Source organism: Gouania willdenowi, chromosome 22, assembly GCF_900634775.1.
Source record: "Gouania willdenowi chromosome 22, fGouWil2.1, whole genome shotgun sequence".
NCBI classification, from domain to species: domain Eukaryota; kingdom Metazoa; phylum Chordata; class Actinopteri; order Blenniiformes; family Gobiesocidae; genus Gouania; species Gouania willdenowi.
The window spans coordinates 16,900,929-16,925,178 of NC_041065.1; the positions used below are offsets into that span (position 1 = coordinate 16,900,929).

Below are 24,250 nucleotides of genomic sequence, written 5' to 3' on the forward strand. Positions count from 1 at the left end.
GTTAAGTTATAAGTCATTGCTTGTTGTTGGAGAGTAATTATTTTCCACAGTCACATTGTTCTTAAAAAACCAAAGAGAGAGAAAAGTGAAAGTCTTGTGCAAATCTTGTATCTACTTTCTGTTACCTGTCTCTTGAGGGGGAACTTTGACAGTTTCTGGACGGGCGGTGTAGGAAGAGTCTTCTGCGTGGTCATCCTCATGCGACACAGGACGGCAATGACTACGGCGAGGATGAAGAGCACGCAGCCCGTCACGTAGATGAGGATGTCGGCGTAGAAGTCCTCTTTTTCTGGGTTTACTGCTTTGGGAGAAGCAGGTCAATCAGACATGTTTCTTTTCAATCTCTTTCTTTTTCTTTTTTACAAAATCAATTTAGAATTTAAAATTTTGCTCAGTAGCACAATACAGAGTTTTATACTCAAATTTGTAGTTTGTGGACTTTAAAGTAGAGGTTTTGGACACAAAAGTGGTTTGGAGTAACCAGTGCTGTGACTGTAGGAGGCAGTAATTCAGTGTTGAGTTTTCTGCATGGAAGTGTTGATATAATAAAGATGATTAAGGAGCTCCAATATACTAGTCATACTTAAAATCTTCTATAAAAGTTTGGTCTGAAATGATCAATAGGGGACTGTGCGACTGAGCAAAAACAGTGATTAAAGATTCCATATGATTGGATCTAGACAAGTATACCTGGAAGCACCGTCAGCCAAGCAGAATGGTAAGCATAGCCAATAGAGTTCCCTGCCAGACAAGTGTACTCGCCCGCATCCTCAAAAGACACATTAGTCAACAAGAGGACCTCAAGCTCCTTATCTGTGGTGTTAATACCAGCAGTCTGTGGGGTATGAGAAGAAAGATGGAGGGGAAACAGGAGAAAGAAGAGATATCATGAGCCCAAAGCTACTCATAAGAAACACCGAACACCGCCTGTAGGAAAAGGGACAGATTGAAGATTCGAGGAAGTCGACTGGGTAGTTTTTCTTTCTGCTGACAGAACCGCCACCAGCATTTATAGACACCCAAGCAGCAACATGAGCTTTGTTGGTTCAGTCTGAGGTCACAGGAGTTTGTCAACCAGCTATAGGCAATAAGATGTGTGTTTCAAATGCCCAGGGGAGTTTTTGTTGTAAAGCTTTTTTAATAGAAGAAAAATCGTGTAAGAAAAGTTGCACAGCATTGGCAATAATCTCCAGGGAAAGTATATCTTTAATGTCTGTTGACCAAGCAGAATTTTAGCTGATGCATTAGCTGCGAAAATTATACTAACTATTTGTAAAAACAATATTTGTGCATTGACACCGTTAATTACTGTATCTGTGGAAAGTGCTAAGTTACTAACTTCCAGCGTGACTTTATTAGTTAACAAGGTAATAATGGCGATTTCTTAGCTTTTTAAAAAACACTGGTCATCTCTGTTGTAACAAAGGCTAATACAGCAACATGATTACAGTGAAGACCTGCATTAGCTTTCTGGTAAGAAAGATTTCTGCCATTAGCGGAGGTACCTGTGACATTAAAATAAACCAACGAAGAGAATAACAGATGCAGAAGCATAAACATTGACCACAATATATCATCTGTAGAGTTCAACTGGTTACAGATATTTTTTTTAGAACCGCTGTGATTTAGAGGAGTTCCTCAAGGACCTGCTCTCGGTCCATTGCATTAATAACGACAAAATAAAAATCATTGTACTGTTTTCTGGTGATAATAAAATGTTACAAGTGGATCGTTCTTGACTCGATTTTCCAATGTGGAGACACTCAAATTCAATGCCCAGCTCCATCCGCATGGTTGCTATTCCAATCATGTGTTGTGTTGCGACCAGTCGAAGCGCTTGATCCATAGCCAGTGTCTGATGTGGCTCTGTGCAGGCGCAGGAGTCGTCTTCCGCGCTTCAGTAATGAACGTTGACATCCAGCCCGAGCTATGAATCTCAAGTCATCTGCTTGCTTTCATACGAAGGCACATTAATATAGCAGGGGAATGCACTCTGAGGGAAATCAATACTGCTGTGTGGGAATGCAAAGGGCACTGTGTGTGTGTGTGTGTCCATGCTTGAGTGTGAGAATTGCTTTCGTGAGGTTGTGACTTTTGAAGTCTCTGCATTGTAATCAACGGTTCAATATGGTGTTTGTTATTGATCGAAGCAGAGGGAAAACAAAATGAACAGATGACGGCCAAAAAAACTGCAAAATATAAACATTTGAACTCAGATCTGAGTAAAAAAAAAAAAAAAAGAGCAATCAAATCCCGCAACCCAGAGCATCAATGCAGAGAGGAGGAGGAGGAGGAAAGTAATTGAGTGATGAAGGCGTTTCTAACTCGGGGGTTTACCTGTTTTGTGCACCTTAAGCCAAAATGCCTTCTCCGACTTGCCTACAAAGTTGCTGGCACGACACGAGTACTTCCCAGCATCGTTCTCTGTCACGTTAGACAGTTTCAACCTACTGTGGGCCTCAGTGAGCTTACTGACAACACTCTGTCAAAGGAGAATTAAGAGGCACAGTGAGGCCCACATAGCACCATGTGAGCAGCCATGGACAAAAAACACAACTATGCTAGTTATGGAAACAATATTAACACATGTGGATAAAAGGTAGTCGTCATGACTCAGTTTGTACAGCTTAGAGGAAAAATAAATAAAATTAAATAGCAATAGTTAGTGAGTACAGATAGAAAAATGGGTTCCATTAACATGAAGTACATTAAAACAACCTGTACTTGTATTTCACACTTTCACATGGATAAAACCACAGATGTAATTATAGCCTCAACCAATTGCATATCATTAAAGAAAATAATAAGTAATGTTTGCAGCTTTCTCATTACATTTGGTCATGTTCCAAACAAGGTTACATAAGGTTAGATCAACCTGTAACAACGTGTTGTTGAGGAAACAGTGCATCAGATTAATGTGTGTGTGTGTAAGAGCAGTGACAAAGTTAATCAACTGAAATAAAATGGTGTTAAATAAATCACTAGAGAAGCAGAAGAGCTGTAGGTAATTGAACAAATCTGAGTACCTGCTCTGGAAAAAGTGGTATCCGGCCATCCGTAAAAAAACAAATAACCCAATTAAACCTCTGTGTAACATTATCAGAACCTTTATATTCTCCACAACTTAAAACACATACTGTATATTATTGTTAAACTTTTCTTAGACTTTTTTCTTCAATGATCTAGGGTTTTAATATTAACTGTAATATGATAAATCTAGGTGACACAGGTTCCTCGCGCCATGCACATACAACATACAGTATAAGCCTCCATACTGTCCTCACTCAATGATACATTTTACATTCCTTGATTGCCAATAAAAACTAAATTATTAGCATAGGCAGTGAGAATTTATAACATGTTTATTTACATTTTTCAATTTGATTTAAAAAATTTTTTTTACAATAATGAAACAAGCAAGGGTAATTGAGGTGGTTTTTTGTGTTGTTCTCTTCCTTTTCCAACTTGCCTAATACTTCATATGTTTGTGTTCTCTGTAGCAAAAAAGTAAAAACTATAAAATCATAAACATACACATCGCGCACACCGTCTGTTGGCAGATTAAAGGTGTTACAGTGTGTCAAAGTGTCCAAAGTGTGCACATACGTTCGCTAAATCAAATTGCATGTGAGAGGCTCTTTGTCAAAGAAACTGCTGTTGAAGAACTAAACAACAGGCAAAGAACGTCAAATAAAAAAACATATCACGCTTTGTAGCGACTTAATGAACATTCACGGCTCGGCGTCCAGACGCTCACGCCTCCCTCCCTGCGAGGAGCGTGCTGCTCATCATTAACTCTTTTTCCAGGCATCAAAAGAGAGATTCGGTCATTTCTTTTAAAGAAAGAAAACGCGGCTCTCGCCCTCCTCAGCTGTGTTTAACTCCTACAGCAAACACTACACATGAAAGACCATATGAAGTTGGAATGAGCTGTGGTGGGCCCAGAGAGTGACACAGAGCCAGAGAGGTTCACAGATCTCCGTAAATACTGTTTCAATTATGTGGTAGCCAAAAATAGAGCATGGAGCCGCGGTTTGAGCAGACACGCCTGCTTTCTCCCCCTTTTTTTTTTTTTTTTGGTTTTTCTTCACCCTCTGATGGCCTGTTATTTTCCTCCTTTTTCTCTTTTTGCTCTAATCTATGTCCCAAGATGCTACTTTTCCAATCTTTTCTCCCATCAGACACCTCAATGTTGAGTCCTCCTAGGTTGTAATTTTATTTTGGATGCTGGCAACAAAATGGAAGGTTTCTGAAGAGTGATATTTGGGACAAATGTAATTAGCATGTCCAAAAGTGCAGCTCTTTCTGCCTGTGTCACTAATCTTTTGTGGGGACACAAAAGATTTACCAGACTTGGTCTCAAAGGGAAAACGCATCTAGAAATATCCAAAATCAACCAAACAACATTACAGGGGAAGGGGGCGGTGGGCGTTAAGCGAACAGCCTTGCTCGACATTGAGCGTGAAATCTTTTTAAAAATTTTCTTTCTTTGCACTAAAATAACTTAATTATTACTCTTCTAAAATGTGTGATTGCACTTTTAAGAGTTTTGAAGAACAAGTACCTTTCTTCATAAAGGTAACATTTATTCTTTTTTTTTTTTTTTTTTTTTTAAATCTATTAGCATGAGCCACTGCCAAATCTGTGGTATGGCTATGCTAATCTGAGCTATGCTAACATATAGCAGCTTATTATATATAATTTTGCTAATTTTCAACAGTCATTTCAACAGCCTAAATCTAGTGAATGTAACTTATTAATCATGAGTTTTTATGTTTAGTGATCTTAAAGAGACACTATGTTAATATAGCCTACTTGGACTCCTTTTACAGTTCTTAAGCGAGTTATTTTATAATCGAGTCCTGTGATGGACTGGCATGTAGTTTATGGTTTTCCCCCGACTCGTACATTTTGTAAAATGGTAAAGGCTCCAGACAAAATATGACTCTGGTCTGAATAAATTGGATGTAGAAGACAAATAGATTTTAGATTTCAGATCTGATGAGAACGACTTCTCCTTTACTACCTTTAGCCTTTTCTTATTTCTCTGTTCATATCTCACAATTTATCTTTATGTCTCCATTTCAAATTTTATTTCCCCCATCTCCCTTTCTAGCAATCATCCCTTCAAATTCGTTCTCCCTCACCGCCCGCTCTGCCACACTCTCCCTGCTGACTTTGCCCTTACACTCATATTTTCCACGGCTTTTTTTGGGTGCCTTGTCCCTTTTTCTTTTCTTCCCTCGTCTCCCTCAAACCACGCAAAGCAGCACATCTGACGGCACCGGCGGTTAGCAGAGCCCGTCTCTCTCCGAGCACTGCCGCCACTACAGCAGTTAACTTTACTCCAAACCAGATGTTTGTTTCCCCTCCCATCTCAGTCACAGACAGTGAAAAGAAAGTGGGGAGGCCAAATGAGAAAACTAAAGCGTTCCTGATTCTTTTCAAAGATGGGAATCTTCATCTGCCAATGGGTTTGAGGGTGTAGTCGATGCTTTCAACTCTTATTTTGAAATTACCTCTTACAGCTGAAAAAATTGCTAGATCTTAGAAAGCTCTGTCCATTATGTTAAACTACAGAGTTTATTGCAAAGCTAGGTAACTTAGTGTCTGGGTTTTAACACTTTAAGACCATTTGGCATGTTCCCCAGAACAGGGATATTCAACCTAAGAGCACCAGCATACTAGTGTGCCATGAGAGACCAGGTCGCTTTAGCCTTTACTCAGTCCTTTAGCAGTCATTTATATACTCCTTCACACCAGTGCGTGGCAGTAGGTAGCACAAAAAGACTACAATACCAACCTACAGAACAGTTTTTACTGTACAACACGTGATGTTGGTGAATAATGGTAGAAAAATACATTTTTTTTTGAATTTCGAACCACATTTTAAAATTTGAGGTCATTATTATTTTTTGTTTCTCTTTGCCATGTCTACAAATCTTGCATTTTGATATGTTTGGAGTTATGACAATGTCAAAAAAACTAAACACTAAAAAGATTAAAAATGACATGAATAAAACAAAAATGACAGCTAAAAACAAATTGTAATTGTCTCTAATTATATCTTTATAAATCTTATTGCCTCCACAATATCGTGTTTAAATTGAACAAATCATGTCCCTCTATATGGAGCACTACCAAGTTCTTTTCTGAGTTACGTAATCTATCTATCATTGATGTCATCAAGTCATTTATTTATTTTTATTTATTTATTTATTCAGTTTATTTCCGACATGGCTGCATTCACAGAAGTTATGTTATTCCTTTTTTTTTTTTTTGTTTTGTCCATGCTGAAAAAATGTTATCAAAAGGAAGTACCTGTTTTGCAAACATGCCCTAAACTTACGACTCAGCGTGATTTATGATGAGCTTCCACTATCACTTGGCTGCTAAACGGCCCCCAGAAATGATGAGATTTAAAGTTATGCTGTATATTAGTAATATCAATCTCATTATTTACATCAGTAATTAAATATATAATTATGCTGTACATTTATGACACCTTTCTATAATGTTGGCCCTACTCGACATATCTCATTTAATTCTATTCATCAAAAAAATTATATTAATGTATCAATAGTGATTAATTTGTGGGTCTCAGTCATTTGATTATTAGTAGGCAGAGCTTAAATGTTTTTTTTTTGTATTTGAAGGTAGCTGACTCCTGTTCTAATGAGTTTTCTAGTGAGTTACATTCCCTTCTGTAATAAAAGGTACATTTTTCGAGGACTGGGCTCCTAAATTACACACAGCATCGACTGAAGCGTTGGTAAAATGGTAGAAGCTCATCCACTCCAGGCTGAAAGACCATCAACGCACCTTGAGGATGTTGACGTAGGGAAAGCCGTCGGGGCCGTAGCGGCTGCCGTTGACCTCGATGTGTTTGAGCCACTGGATGTGCGGCTGAGCGTCGCTGTACACCTTACAGTGAAACTCCACGTCGCTGCCCACCACCACTGTCTGATTGGCTGGCAGCCCCGCCTGAAGGATGGGTCTGTGAGGAGAGCGCTCTGCGAAGGAAAACATGAAATCATTATAACGAGGCGCTGCAAGAAATGTAGACATTAAATCTTTTCTCCCTCATCAGTGACTGTTATTGGTTTTTAAGCCTCTGGAGGGTTTTAATGTATTCAGAGTCTGCACAAAAACAGAAGAGTTTACTCAGTCCTTACAAGGGATTCAGAATAATTATCTGATAACAGTTCATTTCTTATGTTTCTAAATTAACTGATAAGATTATCCTTTTACCCTGCTCAGCTAGCAACGCTATGCATTAAGCTAACCAAAACATATGGGACTGGCGCCTGGCGCGAAATTCTTTCACAGTCTCAAAGGAAGACATCACATTTATGTGAAACGAAAAGATTCCCAGACGAGGGAAAGCATCTAGCTTTCATTGCCTCTTTTCTGTAATATTGCTAGAAAAAAACAAAAAAAGCATACATTTCCATATTTAATTTTAATTTAGTTTTTTAATCTATGTATAGAAAATGGTTAACTTTCTAACTGTTTTGTACAAATAAATTCCAACTCTTACTCACCCAGTACGTCCAGTTGGTAGGTATGGCTGATGGAGCCGTGCTTGTTCTGCACCACACAGGTGTAATTTCCCCTGTCCGAGGGAACGGCGCTCTCCATCACCAAGCTCCACTGCTGGTGTCTCAGCTGGGAGGACGGCAAAAGGAAACAAAACAAGGGTTAGGCTACTGTCTTTATTAATTATATTTATTATTATCCCTTTTTCCCCTTGTCCATTATTGTTGTGACACTTCAATGTCGTCTATATTCTCCTTTTCTTCTCTTTCTTGCAAATTTTTGCTGCTAAGACCAATTAATTTAATTCTTGTGGGGTGCACATAACTGTTATGGTCTGGTGCCCAGACCAGGTATCATAATGTATGTTACAGTTTTTTCTCTTATTGCATCGTGTCATATTCTGTTGTTTTGTATCATAGCTCATTTTGTAGCTTCTTATTGCATCTTTTTTCACCGTGTCCCATCTCATCTTATTATAACAACCTGTATATTCATCTCTCAAAGTTTTGTAAGGATTAGATTTCATTTGCTGAAACACATGGGAAGTTTTTTTTCATGATTAATTATTAATTTTTTTCGGTGGAGGGGCAAAATCCTGCCGTGGGCCAAATTAGACACCTAAAGGGCCCTTATTTAGAATGCAGGCTTTACATTTGACACAGTTGTTATACAATAATAACACCCTTAGTGAGAGAAAAACATCAGCCTCAAATGTTTGACAATACAGTGAAAGCTATTAAAAAAAAATACGTAAATTTAGTCTTAATCCCATTGGTTCTCTCACTTATTTAACCATTTTCATCTAATTGCCTGTGTTTGAGGGCAAATACACTTTTTTGCACCTCTTTTTTCCCCTCCATGTTTGCATATGTCGTCAAAAATTAACACTACATGTAGTGCAACCTTATTCTGTCAGAGAAATAAAATACGTTTTTAGATATTGCATTACTGTGACCGTCACCAACCTTCCCTAAGGAGGGGAAAGCTAGATTTTATTGGAGCAAAAATACAAATATATATATTAAAAAAAAGAGTGCAGAGAGGGAGTGAGTGTGTGCTTACAACTGTGGCAGAACTGGCTAGCCAACAGCTGGCTAGCCAATTTCATTGCAAAAAGCAGGGCCCCCATCTGGGGACCCGCTTATTGCACCTCTGAAAGTGGTTTCACCGTGCCACTCCAAAGCCATCCCTGGAGTGTGTGCGCGTGTGTGTGTGTGTGTGTGTGTGGGGTGTCATTTTGCGTGGTAATATGAACCAGGTGGGGCTGCACGGAGGCTAAAGCAGACATTAACTTGACAGATTTGGAGAAGGAGAAGGAGGACTGAGCGGTCGGGTGAGGCGAGAACCTGCTACACATCGCCAGGCAGAGTCTCCGTGGGCCAGGAGGGATGACCTCCTGAGTGTAAGTGGAAACGTGTGCTGCAGTGTGAACTGCTCTGAAAAAGGTCAGGATTACTGACGCTGGGAGTGAGCGATGCCAGAGTGGAAAACTGCATCTTCACCGAAAAGACTCAGTTTTCAATAAAATTACCTTGACATGCCTGAGTGACCTGCAAACCATTCGGTGACCAGCTTAGCAGAAAAAAAATACAGATAGTCAGACATGAAAACTTCCTCAACTTTAGGCCGAATATGGAGACACATGCACAGAAACCAGATACAGTGTATGCCAACCTTTATGGTTTCTGGCATTTCCAATGACTTTGGGTTTAGTGGTTAAGTCCAACAGATCATTCTACCTTCTGTGATTTATCTAGTTGTAAATATCCTTCAATAGTTTTGGAAGAAATATTCGCAAATGAAAACGTGGTTGAAATCAGGGATCACAATGAGATATTTTTGTTGCACGTGGTGCGTTTCCACATCAACAATGACTACTGGTCATTCATTGGTTCACTGAAAGCCAAGTGGAAATGGAACTCCTTTGGAGGTATTGCAGAGTTTACCAATGAAATGTGGCAAATACAACCAAGGTGCCTTCTAGCGTTTCCTCTTTTCAAAAACAAACATTACACCCCTGGCCCAGATAAACCTACCTAGTACATCCCTGGTTCCAACGATATCTGGAAGTAGCACTTTATACTTAACTATTTGGTTGATTCTCACTATATGCAGGGAGCCCCAAAGTCCTTGTACTCATCTTCTCTTAAGCCTTAATATGCTTGAAAATAAATGTAGGATATAAGGATAAAATAAGGTGTGACAAGTGTCTTGGAGCTGTGTTATTTCCTTCATGTTTATAATCTGCTTAATTTATCTACATATAGAGAATTGTTGTTTTCACTTAGCCTATCTTGCTTGAGTGGATGAACATCAGATGTTACATTTTAAAGAGAAGTAACAACTGCGGTCTGTTAAGTAAAGTGTAATCAACTGTGTCTTTTGGTGAACTACATGGGGGACCCTGAACAGTATTTTGCATTGGGGCCTCACAAAGTTACTATGGTAATTGTTTCTGCCTCTCTTGGCCAAGGCTTCCTTAAAAAGAGCTTTTTAATGCTTTTTTTTATTTCCTTGGTAAAATAAAGGTTTTATTGTGGTATTTATAATCCTAGTTGAAATATATGGGTCCATGTACATTTGTAGGCTGAAAAGCACACTCCCCTCCTCTGTCCTACAAAGCAAATACTCCTTCACTCTCCGTGCTGGAGACGCACGTGGAAAATAATGTAACAGTGTAAATATTATGCCTGAGTGTGCTTTTTGCAGTTGCGTGGTAATGCAGAGCAGACCGCCCACTCAACGTTGGCAGAGGGTTTTTTCGGAGCCGCTGTCTCCACCACGTCTACCCTGCTCAGACTAAAGTCAATGGCTGCTCTCATGAGCAGATGAGTGACGCCTTGTGCTGCGGTCGCCATGCCCGGGCTCAGCAGACAAGGAGGGGGAGGAGGCGGAGAAAAAAAAAAGGCAAAGAAGGCTAAAGGGTGGTTAAGTATGAGCTGAAGTTAATGCTTTGTCGAGGCCAAGACCACCAACAGAAACCCAAAGAGACTGAAATCACAGTTCTGACTTTCTCAGTCTGGGATTATTAACAGATATCTTTTCACGTCCTTGTCCGAGTCTATTTCAGAGAAACTACTACACTGTCAGGGGTTAACAGGAAACATTATTCTTGGCTATTGAATAAGAATGTATGCAAATACAGTTGCTGATTCTCTGGAACATAAGCCGTTTTGGATGTATGGGTAAATTAAACTTCTTTGTCACTGCAGTATCGACCATGTTATTTTTTCCTCCAACTTTTTTAAACAAACAAAAAAACCCTAAACAAAACATTTAAAAAACTGCTGATTGTTATTTCACCACAAAACTGCCACAATCAATCAAATCATGTTGTCTAGGCCACAATGAAGTTCTGCGCTATCCATCTGAATGTTTTCAGATGAACCCTTTTTAAACTTGCAGGTTGAGGTCTCTTGTTTTTAAGACCGTGTTACCCACATTTAATCTGTAAATGTGATAATCTAATCCATTCCAATCATACCAGGCTGAAGCCAGAGTTAAATGATTAAGCAGCTTAGATCATGGCTTTAGAGGTCTTAAAGCTTTAGATGTACAGGAAGAAGGTAACAACACAGGAATGAACTTGGAGAAAAAAAGAAAAACAGTTGGTTTTAATCTCAAACTGAACAAATGAGTTTTATTTTCTTTCTTGAAAGGCATGGCTGATATTTCCTCATGTGACTGCCAGGTGCTTTTTCTTTCCCATTTAACTTTCTCTTCTTTTCTCCTGTTTGTCTTTCTTCCTTGCTGCCATTTTTCTTTTACTTGTTTTAAATCTCATCTTTCTTGTTTCTCACACCGTCCACGTTGTCTTTCTTCTTTGAAGAAACAGATTTGCCTTTCATCTTTAGCACACTTTCCTTACTCATTCATTTTACCTAAGCTATTCCTATTTTCATTTTCTCCCTATATCACTTTCCCTCATCTTTCATTCACCTTTTCCTCTGTTTATTTATTCCTACTTTCCTTACTTCATCTTTTATCTTTTTAATCTTACTTTTCTCTTTGTGTCTTTTTTACCTTTTGTTCCTTTTACCTTTTTCTTTGCTTCTTTCTTAGTTTATTTTGTTCTTTTCCATTTCCTCCTCCGTTGTTCCTTTTCTATTCCATTTATCTGTCCTTCCCTTACCCTTCTCTCTCTTTCATGTCATTCTTTTTCCTTTGATCCTTCTGTTCTCGCACATCTTTTTTCCTTCTCCTTCCGCCCTTTGCCCCTCCCCTTCCTGCTTCCTTCCCTTAAGCTCTTCCAGCTTTCTTTTCTTGCAGTTGCTAGAATTCCTTCTCGACATTATCAGTTATGGAGTTTGACCATGCAGTAATGGAAACACGTCAACATGAGAATTGAAAGTATGGATCGCAGAACATTTTTAAACTGCTGAGCTGAAAACACAATGAACCGACCACAGTGCAGCTCCAGCTGTCAGACAATGATACGCCCATATTGGCTCAAAAGGAAGGCCACCTTTGACCTTTAGGCCTCGCCCCTTCATAACAGAGACCTTTACTACGATCCGTCACATTGCGCTGCAGGGATTTTACGTCTCTATACCAACAACTGAGGCACATATCTCATTTATCGACTTATTTGGTTTCCACAGACAAACTGTTTAGTTCACTAAACATCAGATCACATGAGGGAGGAAATGTCAGGGAAAGTGACACACTGTCGTGGTTTAAAATTCCTTTTTCTTCCAGACTGTTTGTAATTTAAATTTTTACAGTTTTCCCTTGTAAATTTAAACATTCAGCAAAAAGGTATTAAAAAGTGAGGAAGGAAGGAAGACGAGGAAAACATCAGAGAAAAATGAGGGTAGAAGAAAAGTGATCAAAAAGCACAAAGGAAGGAAGGAGAAGAAGGAAGAGATGATAGTTTGAGTAAATGAGAAAAAAACAAAACAATAACTTTTAGGAAGATAAGAAGCAAGAAAGAGAGACAACTGGAAGGAGGGGGAGAAAAGTTAATTGGAACCAACGGCTGTCAAACTGAAAAACCATCTAAACGTTTGGTTTCAACTTTGGCCCTGCCTGGATAAATGAAGTCTTTGGAAAGCCATTGTGAGACTGTCAGGAGTCCTGCTGCCCTGCTGCTGATGAAGGCTGTGACACCGAGAGCCTGAACGCACCACAGATCAAACTCCCCTCATTGTTTCCTGTGCATTTAGCATCTGCCAGCACTAGGACAAGCCAATCTGTACCAAAAACATACCGCACGATGTTTAGAGGGAACCCTGATTGTTCTGGTAATAGTTTTAAATAGTGTGCTATGGTTAGGATTCACATTAGACACAGGGCATAGAAGGAGAAGGAATAAAGTTGCTATAAGTTGTATAAGCAAAGAAAGCATCAGAGCTTCTTGCTGCGTTTGACTGACAGCAGCAGAAACAACCCTGAGCATGTGGCATCAACAACTTCAAGGGTTAACTGCATTATAGGTGGCGATGTAATAGAATCAGGCACATCACTCAGCCCAATTAAAGATCATGTGACTGGAGGTGCAGGGCAAATAGATCTAAAGGCAAACGGAGACGGTTTTTAAAGATTCCCCAGATGTTTCTCACACTACCCGGATCGTCCTGAGTGTCTGAGCGGGAAAAGAGGCTCCCTGGAGCGAAAAACGTGTAAACAACTTTATATCATGTTTATACTCGAATTATGATTCAAATTCCTCCAGAGGACATTAAAGGTGTGGGAAACAGGACCTGCAAGTAATTAAAACACTGAATCAGAGACAACTGGGTGGTTTTTCTCTTGGACGAGCTTTTGGGTTAGAGCAGTGATTCTCAACAGGTGTGGCTTCATAACTAATTCATTTTAATTTCATACAATTTTTGGGTCGTGTTAATTTGAGTCACTTAAATTGATCCAGATTATTTTTCGTACCTATTTAGAGTCCCATAATAAGCCAAAACGTTTGTGTCCTGACTGTTTCCAGTGAGTAAGTGACCCAGGACCTTATTCTGGATCATTTGCGTCCTGACCATTTTTTCGGGGACTCTGCTTCCTGGACATTTTATCTGAAATATTTGAGTCGTGAGTCTTTCCAGTGAGTCGGTCACTTGGCTCCTTAACCAAATTGTTTAAGTCTCTATTGTCCTGAGACTCAAACGATCTGGGTTCTTGACTTGGATGATTTACATAGCAGCAGCCAATCAGAGGAACAGGATCATAAAGTCAAGGGATTTCTGGGTCTTGATACAGTACAAAGATTTGACTCTTACAGTTAAATTCGCCAGCTTTATTCATCACCCAGTCGCTCCATATGAGCAGATCATTAATATAAAGATGGTACGGTTTAAACTTAATAGAATAGAGAGGCAACTGCAATTAAAAAAGTAAAAATGCATCAACTTCTTTAAATCCTTTGTTGACGTTGCAAATTTCCTTTAATTTTAATAGAATCATGTATACTTTATTCATCACCGTAGAGAAATTCTTTTCTGCATTTTTACCCATTACCCCTAAGGGGAAGCTTTTTATTAAAAGAACACGGCATGAAGCCACAGAGAGTCACCGATTTGTTTATGGTTAGATTTAACAATTGTATGGAAGGATAAAAGCTAAACATGTCACACGTTGTATGAACTAAATGTTAGCATAAATACTAATGTCACTATTCATCCGTCCCAACTTGTGAAATGCAATATTTTTTTTATTATAATTCACGTGTTCACAAGACAAAGCTGGTCCCATTAGACTAATGTAATTATTACACCTAAATATACTGAATGATTAAATAATCAGCTTGATCTGGTTTAATTTTAGGAAATCAGAGAGATATTTATCAATCAGAACATTATGTAACTCATAAGACAAATGAAACCAGATTCAGCAACAGTAAAAACACAGATGGAGTTAATTTTGCTTTTCATGTGCTTTTTTTTTTAGAAAATAATTTCATTTTAAGTGAGGAAACAAATGAATTACTGTACATACAACAACACTAATAAAGATGATCCACATGCAGTAATATATTCCATAAAATAACAACTCATGAGCTCTTTGAGTCAGCAGATATTGTAGGCTTTTTTTAATGTGTCTAGTGTTGATTATTCACATGTATTTGTGTTCGTAAGGAACCTGTTTGGGAGTTGTTTTATTTATTTATGAATTTTTCTTTACCGTGATGTTTATCATTATCGTGATAAATACCAGAAATGATCTGGATATTTTTTTTTAGTCCGTATCGCCCATCCCCAATCCATACATGTTAAATCAGATAAACTTCACATTGGTTTCATATGTCAAACAGTTAAACACCCAACATTTGCTTTTTTGTCTTTTAATGACACACATTTTTTTAGGACAGGGTGACCTTAAGGCTTCAGCATACCAAGACTTTTTGGACAATGGTATGCTTGCAGCTTTGTGGAAACCTAATCCCACACCTTTGTGATAAACTGGACAAGGCCTTCTCATCCAGCATCAGTGCCTGATGCCATTAATAATCTGAGAAATTAATTCCCACAGAAACACTCCAACATCTAATAGAAAGCCTTCAGAGACAAGTGGAGCTGTCACAATGTGTAATACGATTACACATTGTCCAAATACTTTTGTCCATCTAATGCATTTTGACAATATCACGATTCGACATTATCTAACTTTTAAACGTGTGTCTCTGAAACACGCGTCACCTTTTCTTGCAGTGCTGTGGGTGTTTTGGACATTTGGACGGATGAAGTAATCACCCCTGACCTCTGTGAGGCCTGGCCGTGTCACACACACGTCTGTCAGCTCTGACCTTTGGGGGACCAAATTCCCGCTTCCTCCCTGAAGGCCGACAGCGGCCGCACGGCTCCATGACACAACAGAGAGGAGGGTAAGCCGACATCTCAATTGAGGGATGTATCAGACTTCATCCAACATCTTAATCCCAAGATGGTTTGAAGTAAACATCTTTGGTTGATGGCAGGGACATACAATAAGTATCTGCTCGATAACTTATGGGCTATTAATAGCAAATTTCTTAATTTGTTTAAATAGTCTGGCAAGACATTTTGAACCATTAAAACTGATAACGTAGTCCCGCCCCTTTGCACTTTGACCATGCTCAGCCAGAGCCGCTACGTGCTAAGCTAAAGGCGGTCCATTTTTTCCATTGATCCATCAATTCTACAGCGGTCCTACGGTGTTCGTGCATGCGCAGTGTGAGTTAGAGGTAAGCCGGTCCATGGCAGTGTGTCAACAGTGGAGCGACCAGGATTTCAAACATGTTTGATTTTCTTACAACCATACGATTGTTGATCAGGAGCTGGTTGTGAGGTGTTAATCACTTCTCGTGACCCCACGTATACTACACGATGCACGATTCAGTCGAGACTCGGGCCGATCCCAGAAATAGACGCAAAAGTGAGAAATCGGCTCAAAATGTACCTAAAATTGCAGTGCATGTCCGCCTTATAATGCAAAGATTCATCTTTCCTTATCCCTCACCTGAGAAGATATACAACATGATGAGGGGAAAGAATATGAAACGGCTGCTGCACAGACTGACAGAAAAAGCCCTGAAATGATGCGTAGACAATTTTCATCTTTCCAGTTAAACAGCTGCATGTCTAATGTATCTTATATTAGCCCATCTTAGCGGAGCTCATCTATCCTCTGCTGCTGAGACAAACTAAATGAGTAAAATGTACTGCCTACAGCAGTCTGATTTTAAGTATCTTGCATAAAATAGGTGCAATAACGTCTTCACGCAGCCTCAAACTGCTTTCAGCCTCTTCTACTGGACTCCACTGACTCATTGGGAAGAGGAGAAAAGGCTCTGTGGGAACTGTGGGAGAAGCTTAAGGCTGGGCAAGCAGGTGGGATAAATATTTAAGTGGTCTCTGTGGTCACTTTGAGATTTATTTGCTGCCAACAACCTAATGACTATGATTTATAAGTGTACAGCGCGGGCTAAAAGCTGCTGCTTCTGCACTGCAGTCCACGCTGCAGCGTCCTGCATGAGGCCTGCTGACAGGTGTGTGTGTGTGTGTGTGTGGGGACAGAGGGAGGGAGACAACTGCTGTTGGTCTGCTGGGAGCAGATGTTGGAGAGCTCTGTAAACTGTTAATAGCTGCAGGATCTCATTACCTTTAACCCTTTAAAGGCCAAAGCTGCAGCGCAGAAAGCATCTCACACGCTCATAGTTTAAGAGTCGCAGCAAACGTTGCACACGGACACAAGAATACGCTTTCTCTCCAAGGGACGAGTACTTATAGTTACTGTGCTTCACTAGGTTTTTCAGGTATCGGTACTCTACTCACTTAGATGTTTTGGTTATCTGTTCAATGATGAAAATGGACTCCTGCTTTCCAAAAACTCAAAAAAGTAAAAAAAAATTCAATATTACAGGAGAACTTAGATTGCCAGGTTAGACCTTTGGTTATAAGTGATGTTTTAATGGACTTAGGAATTTCCCTGCAGAATCATCAGCTGGGTCTGGCAAGGCAGAATTTTTAAAAATTCAATTTAATTTCTCATTTTTTTACCTCTTGTATTCACTGCCGCACAGAAAGTGGGTTGTGGGTTCAAGCCTTAGGGTGAACACTTGCGTCCTTTCTGTGTGGAGTTTGCATGTTCTCATGTTTTCGCCAGGTAATATGGCTTCCTCCCACCATCCAAAATCATAATATAACACCCCCCAATTTTACCTCGACAATCATTAAAACACTGTCCCTAGAATAAGTAAAATATGTTTTCTTTCCTCAGATATCTTCCTGCATAGAAATATCAGCTAAAGTATATTATAACATATCGACTCAATTTGTCACAACTTGAAATCATTTGTTTAATAAAATACCATGTGAGCGCAGTTTGTATGCCCAGGGTTGTGAGTTTAATTCCGGATCAAATGCATTTTCCCATTTCAGTTGCTTTTCCATAATATATATGTTTAGGTCAAAATGTAAACATGGGTACGTTGGTAGAAAAGTTGGAATAAAAACCAATTTTCCTTACCTTTTTTTCTCTCCTTACTATAATATTCCCCTCACTTAAAATCTTTTGCCTTTGCCAATGCTTGGCAGTGTTACAAAAGGACTTCACAGTCAACACCTTGTTTGTTGTGAAGTTCATTACCTCTGTTTAACTGCTTGGACGATGAATGAGGCAGAGACACTTTATTCTGTCCATTCATGTAGAATTTCTGACAATATGGTTTCAATCTGTGTCCAACTGTTTCACATTCACAAATTACAATTAGATGTACAGTAATTCACAATCGCAAGTCATATATAGGTCATTAACTCATTCAGTACCAGCCATTTTCAAAATTTCTACCCAATCAGTGCCAGCCGTTTTAGACAATTTTGACTAATTAAGACCCACAGAATATTTTGTACTATGACAATCTGAATTCTGAAAGATTAGAACCTCTACTTTCATCAGAAAAAATAATTGTTTCTAGCTTGTTTTGTTCTTCCGTAATCAGCAGTTGAATAGAGGCAAGTTTCACACAAATTATTGTGACAAAAAGCTGAAAAAAATGTCTTTTTCTGAAAAACCTATTACAGACTTTGAAGCAATTTTTTTTTTGCTTTGGTGACACCTCAACATTGGTTTCCTTATATAAAACTACAAAAACAACATTGATATTGGGCTTTTGATGGCAACATTATTATTATTTTGCTATCTAGGTCAGAGTTGAATGATTTCTTACTGTATTTTGGCCTTCCTCCAAGTCTCTCCCCCGTCATTCTCCATACACGCAACTTACTCCTCCTCCTCCGACATGCCGAGTGCCACCGCTTGCCCCGTTTTTGATCATTTTATCTCACCATCGCAACACTCTCAGTAGTCCACTTAGGTTCCACACATGCTCTGGTTGAGTGTGCGCTGCTGTGAGTTGCTGAGAACTTCAGCATCAACTCCCTTAGCACCATTTTCTGTCTCGTAAACTCTTTTCCTCTCCCTCTGAGTTCTGCCCATCACTGGTGATCTTTCATCCAAAGGTGTGCTGCTGCCATGTACATGTCACCAGTTGGTTACTACATCATTGTACAAGTTAGATATTCACCGGAGAGCTTCGTCACACTGTCTCCTAGCAACCCCAGCCGAAAAACACAATTCTCGTCTATAAACGTGAATGGCACTCAATGAGTTAGAGAGCACAAATCTTTTTTGTTGATTTTAAGATCTAAAAAGATCAAGATGTGATAAATATGGAATATTAAGTTGTTTAATCGCCGTAAACATGCATTCAAGAGACAATGATGGAGAAAAAGAAATCAAAAGACCAAACGAGCATCAAAGAAATCCCTGATTCGTGTGCAGTGGAGTTTATTTTTTAAGCAAACACTTGGTTTGTTTGAATTCCAGCTGAGCCCGTCTTTGAATCTCACTGCTCGGAGCCTTTAAAGAAACACGGGAGTAAACCCAGAGCTCAGCGTTAAGCATTACCATCCACACCAGTCAATCCCCTGACAAAACTCAGCACAACAGCTGTTTGCTGCACTGCCTTACCGTCAACACAGAACCATCACGCAACACACACACGCAGAGTTAACGCTGTATTTGACCCACTGTTTATTTCCGTCTGCGCTCCTTGCTGCAGCGTTTTTCCTTTTTTAATCGTGAGAAGATTCTCGTCGCGAGACTTTCTTTCAGCACTTTGCTTCACACCCATCCTCTTATAGACGCTCTCACAAGGGAGCATTGTGTCACTCTGACGAACACACAGCAGCTCTGCTGGACTCGCAGGGGCTTAAAATGCCTTGCTAAAAGGCACTTTAATGGTTGCCGGACATGACCTTTCAGAGGGATTTGAACCCATGAATCAAGGCGACGCTTAGCCAACACTAGGGTGGACACACGTCGCTCTCACCTTGATGCCTCCCATCCTCTGCTCTCCTTTGAACTCCTTGCCGTTCTTCAGCCAGTGGATGGTCGGGGTTGGGTTTCCGGCTGCAGCACAGCGAAACTTGACAGTGTTTGCTGCTGGAACGGCAAGTAGCTTCTTATCCATCCGATCAGGCCTGGTCCAGTAGGGTACTTCTGTTGGAAAGAGAGAGAACAGACTGTTGAGCCAAAAAAAACAAAAATTTAGAAAAGAACCCCGACCATCTAAAGAAGGCATGTCCAACTCAAATCAGGCCAGTTTAACCCGCAGGAGAAAAAAAACAGCAAAAACTTTAATCATAAAGTCAATCACCGTATTAGGTGTACCTAACATATTCAATAAGTTTAAACTACATGACCACTGTCATATTCAATCACATGTTTTTTGCAAGAACTCTTTTTGGCAGTTTCTCTAAAATCCCACAGAAATTTCAGAAATTTTTGTGTTATTGTTAAAAAAATTGGTTGCAAACTCAAGAAGTCACTAGCTTTTTATTAAAGATACTGCATGTGACTTTCATACAGAGTATACAAAGTAAAGTGCAAATAGGAGCACAATAACATTTTAAAAATCACTTTTTAAAACTTTATTCATTCATCTTTAACCCACCTATTCCTTTTCAGGTCGCGTGGGTTCTTGTTGAGTATTCGCTATGTCAAGGTTTGTCAAACACGTCGACCTCCACAAGCGTGCATTTAAAGTGCTTTTTTTTTATTACATTAGCTTCCTGAACTGCTTTTGATTCCTACTCTTAAAGGCTACAAATGAGGGTCTTTCAGTTGAGCTGTCATTGTCATTTGGGTTGAGGATCTCTTTAACTTTCCCCTTTCTGGTGTTTACTTCAGGGAACATTTAGGGATGATCAGAAATGTGTAGTTTCATGTTGTTCTGATGGCTAAAAGATGGCACAGATGGGATGACTTGCTGCCTTGCCCTCACTTGGAGGCACCTCATCTTGGGTGAGTTAAGCACTGGGCCAGAACAGATGTGGGGCTGATGTTACACCAGACGCTGTCCCTGAACAGATGACAGGCCGACCTGCACTGTTTAGAGAGGCTAGCACGCATGTGGAAGCTTAGTTTTCTGCACCTCTGCTAACATGATGGTCTTTATTAAGCAGAATTTAAAAGTTTTTAGCCATCCTTTAGGATTACTTTATGTACGGTAAAAAAAAAAACAACCATCAGTTTACACATATCTGTATGTTATTTATTTTGTTGCAGATTTTCCAAGATTGTTTAATTTCTGGGTATGTTTACACTCCTGGTGATGATGACACCATTTGAAATTCAGGCCACCCTGCAGTCCCCACACATACAGTAGGTTTCAGAAGACTTGACCAGTGTAAAACATTGTTTGACACATGTTGAAAGAGCATTAAAAACATCTGCACTGAAGCGTCTCCAGGCCCAAATAAAGCGTATCATAGTACCCCGGCTGATAGCAGGACGAGGTTCCATCTGAACCATCCGGCTCAGAGAGTTTGGAAACCCGTCAGAGCGATTTATTGAGTTGTATTGAGAAGGCGACAGACAAAGAAGGTGCAGCGAGTCGGAAGGTTCGCATTGTACTCTCTGTGTGGGTGTGAAGAGCGAGGGCAGTGAGGCGTGGCTCATTCCAACTCATACCAGGGTGTGTATGTGTGTGTGTGGGTGAGACAAAGGCTGGGAAGGTGGCTGACCGGTCATCAGATGTCTCTTTTACTAGCTAAATGCAGCCAGAGAAGCTAATTAGCATCTCCATAGCCACAGTTGTGTGCTTCTTTGCATCAGTGGGTTTGAGTCCCACACGCAGAGGAGCATCTGGGGTTGTGTCCCCACAACACAAGCAACAACTGATAGAAGGCGAATAGACTACTTTTATTCCAACGTCTATTCTACTCCTTTAAACTATGGATGCAAAGTTGTTTATGAGATACAAATTATTTATTCTCTTATTTCCTTGCCTCAAGAGACAGAGTTGAGTAAGTTGACCTTAAAGGGGACATATGAAAAATCCACTTTTGCAGTCTTTTTGAACACATATGAAGTAACCTGAGTGTCCACCGGCGCACAAAATGTGAAATAATTCCATCCAGTTGTTTGTGTAAGTCTTACAACACAGAGAAAAGTGCTCCATTTCAAATTTTCTACATTTGTGATGTCACAAGTGAAATCGGGAAAGAAAATACCCTCCCCTCCACTGGTATCGCCACCCATGGACTCCACCCCCAATTTGATGAAAACTTTCGCGAAAGTAGCGAAGGAGTGATGGCTACCGGTAAAACTAAATACAGAACTTGCCTGCTGCCGGCACCGCGCCTTTACAGTGAACATACAGTGTAGTGTAAGCATTATTTGTTCATGCGGAGATGTACTCCGCTCTTGTGGTTTCCAGCGCATCTTGTGGTTTGGCGATATGTGTTCAGGCACTTCTGTGTAACCTCCGATCGCTGATCTGACGTGTTTGTGACACAATGCGATGCAGCCGTTGGACAAAACAGATGATTATCACCTTAAATGCACTATTTCTGTAGTTAGAAGAGCAGAGGAGGAGGAAAAAGTGACTTAGCAGCTTAACACTCTGGTTAGAGTTTGAATGACTGCTGCGGCTGGTGCTGCTGATGACCCCAACCCTGAAGCTGAGACAAACTCAAAAACAATAGCCGCTTAAATAGCCATGTGTTTTACTAAATTTACTACAATAACAGTGTGTGGATAGCAAATATAAAATCACTTTGATGATCACTGATCACCCTCGCGAAAGAGCGAGGCATGAAGTCAGCGTCTATAGACACGCCCGCTCATGAATATGCATAAGTAGGCACCTAAACAGCCTGATTTTAGAACTGCTCAGAAAGTCACTTTTCAGGGGACTAAAACTCTGAAAAACAGGCGAGTTTGGGAAAATACACCTCAAATACTATGTTTTGGGGGTTCTTAGAACAAATAGAGATGGGTGAAAAATAGCATAATATGTCTCCTTTAATGTAGCCTTGCCCTTTTAACCTTCAACCCTGCTCAGCCATTGCTGCTATATGCTAAGCTAATGCTGCTATATGCTAAGCTAATGCCTCTAAACGCCAAACTAACAAAAGCATGTGAGACTGCTTGCTGGTATGATGATCTATTCTTTATACATCCGTCACAATAGACAGAAACCAATCTCTTAATAAGTTGGTAAAAGAGAAAATAAAAAAGCAAAGATTGATTAAGAAATCAACATTAAAAACATTAAACAGAGCTTGAAATCCACAATGTACTTATTTAATACCTCCCTCTCAGTCAGATGCAATAGAATTCCTTTTTTGAGGAGACACTTGTCAGTAAGTACTGCACTTCATCTTGTTTGGCATTGATGGTATAAACTGCAATATGTTTCTGAAACTTAAAACCTTTGCTACACATCTTTCACTACGTTTTTTGACAGTCTGCAGCGCCTGTTTCATGTCCGTTTTTAATTCCAACTACAAAATGAGGTAAAAATTAGGCAAAGCGTCTCAAGTGTAACTGACGAACAAACCTCAAAGTAAACAACATGACATGACCCAGGTAATGGGTGTAGCACGTCCGTGAGAAAAACAGGCCTTGCTGTGGACCTAAGATGGGTTAGGAGAATTAAATTATAACCTGGGATGATTCAAGTCAAGTTTATAATTAATAGTAGATTAGATGAGATAGTTAATAAGTTACACTAGTTTATAAATATCTAGGAGATGAGCTAGAGTGAGAGTATGACATCATGCTGATCAAAGACATACATGGAATTTAATGACAGTGTGTGTGTATATATGTTACATATTTCTGAATAATCAAAACCAGATCTGCAGAGACAGCGGTGAAAGAAACAACTTGTCAGAAAGCAAACATACACAAACTGCTTCCACCTTAAAAGGCATGTGTCTGTTTGATACCCATGTCTTCTCTCCCACTTCGATCTCTGCACATTCGGAGCGACACTGAACTTGTTGGACAACCTTCAGAGAAGTCTTATGCATACATTGTTGTGCCGCATCGTCATCTCACACACGCCAAGCCGTGTGGTCCTTGAACTCGTGTAAACAGCTTCTGTCTGCTGTCAGGATGACATAGTCCTCACTTCTTCATCTAAAGATCAACTGACTGCTCAGCACCAACAAACAGCGTGCGATGGAGTGTGAAGCTGCCACAATCAACAGTTTCCACAAAGTAAGACACAAACAGCTGATGCATGTCATACACCCTTCTATATACAGTACATAATGTAAGATGTAAGGGCTGAGCTGATGGGAAAACACGCCATTAGAAATGTATAAAAATACACAAAAAGACAAAAAAATATCCGTATATAAAATTACCTCAAAGTGAGTCTAAAACACACACATAACCCTATGTCCTTCCCTTTAATTATGGTCAGATTGGTCATTTGAGAAAACAGTGTTTGTTCTTGTATAAACAATAAGAGCGTTCCCAGGCTTATTTCTTAGAGTGTGATATTTATCCGTGAACTGTGTGATATAAATAACTCTTATTGAGCTTTCAGTCACACTCACAACCCACCATTACTGTTTATAGGACAGCAGTGGGTTTGAATGGAGGAACTCCTTCCCTGCTCTAATTGGCTGGCTGGTATTTCCTCAGCAGAAGGCGGACAGGGATACTCTAATCTCCCTCCTTGTCCACAGGGAGGGATTCTCCAGATAAGCCTGCCCTGCATGGCTATGCAGCCCCGTGGAGTGGAAAGTGGTTTAGTGTGACACCTTCCCAGCCCACCTGTCAGCTCGCTGAGGTTAAGCGAGGAGGGGACTCTCTCCGGCAGCCTAAAAATACACCTCCAGGCTGCAGCTCGGCTGTTTGTTTGTTTTAGATCTGATGACAAATTCCAAACGGAGGCTGCAGGAGTCAAAGCAGAGTGAGGTTTCCTTCAACC

General features: G+C 39.9%; 1 protein-coding gene across 10 annotated transcripts in view; it reads right to left on the reverse strand.

Moving 5' to 3' along the window:
* Window positions 1-24,250, reverse strand: part of fgfr3 (fibroblast growth factor receptor 3) — an 81,941-nt gene that overhangs the window by 17,546 nt on the left and 40,145 nt on the right. For 3 of the 10 annotated variants that reach the window (XM_028437252.1, XM_028437247.1, XM_028437244.1), the window contains exons 5-9: window positions 19,349-19,518; window positions 7,545-7,668; window positions 6,823-7,013; window positions 691-835; window positions 126-301 (exon numbers count right to left, since the gene is read on the reverse strand). In XM_028437252.1, coding sequence (XP_028293053.1) covers window positions 126-301; window positions 691-835; window positions 6,823-7,013; window positions 7,545-7,668; window positions 19,349-19,518 — 806 coding nt within the window. Of the gene's footprint in view, window positions 1-125; window positions 302-690; window positions 836-2,337; window positions 2,483-6,822; window positions 7,014-7,544; window positions 7,669-19,348; window positions 19,519-24,250 lie in introns of all 10 variants that reach the window. The other 7 variants (XM_028437254.1, XM_028437250.1, XM_028437253.1 and 4 more) reach the window with 5 other exon arrangements.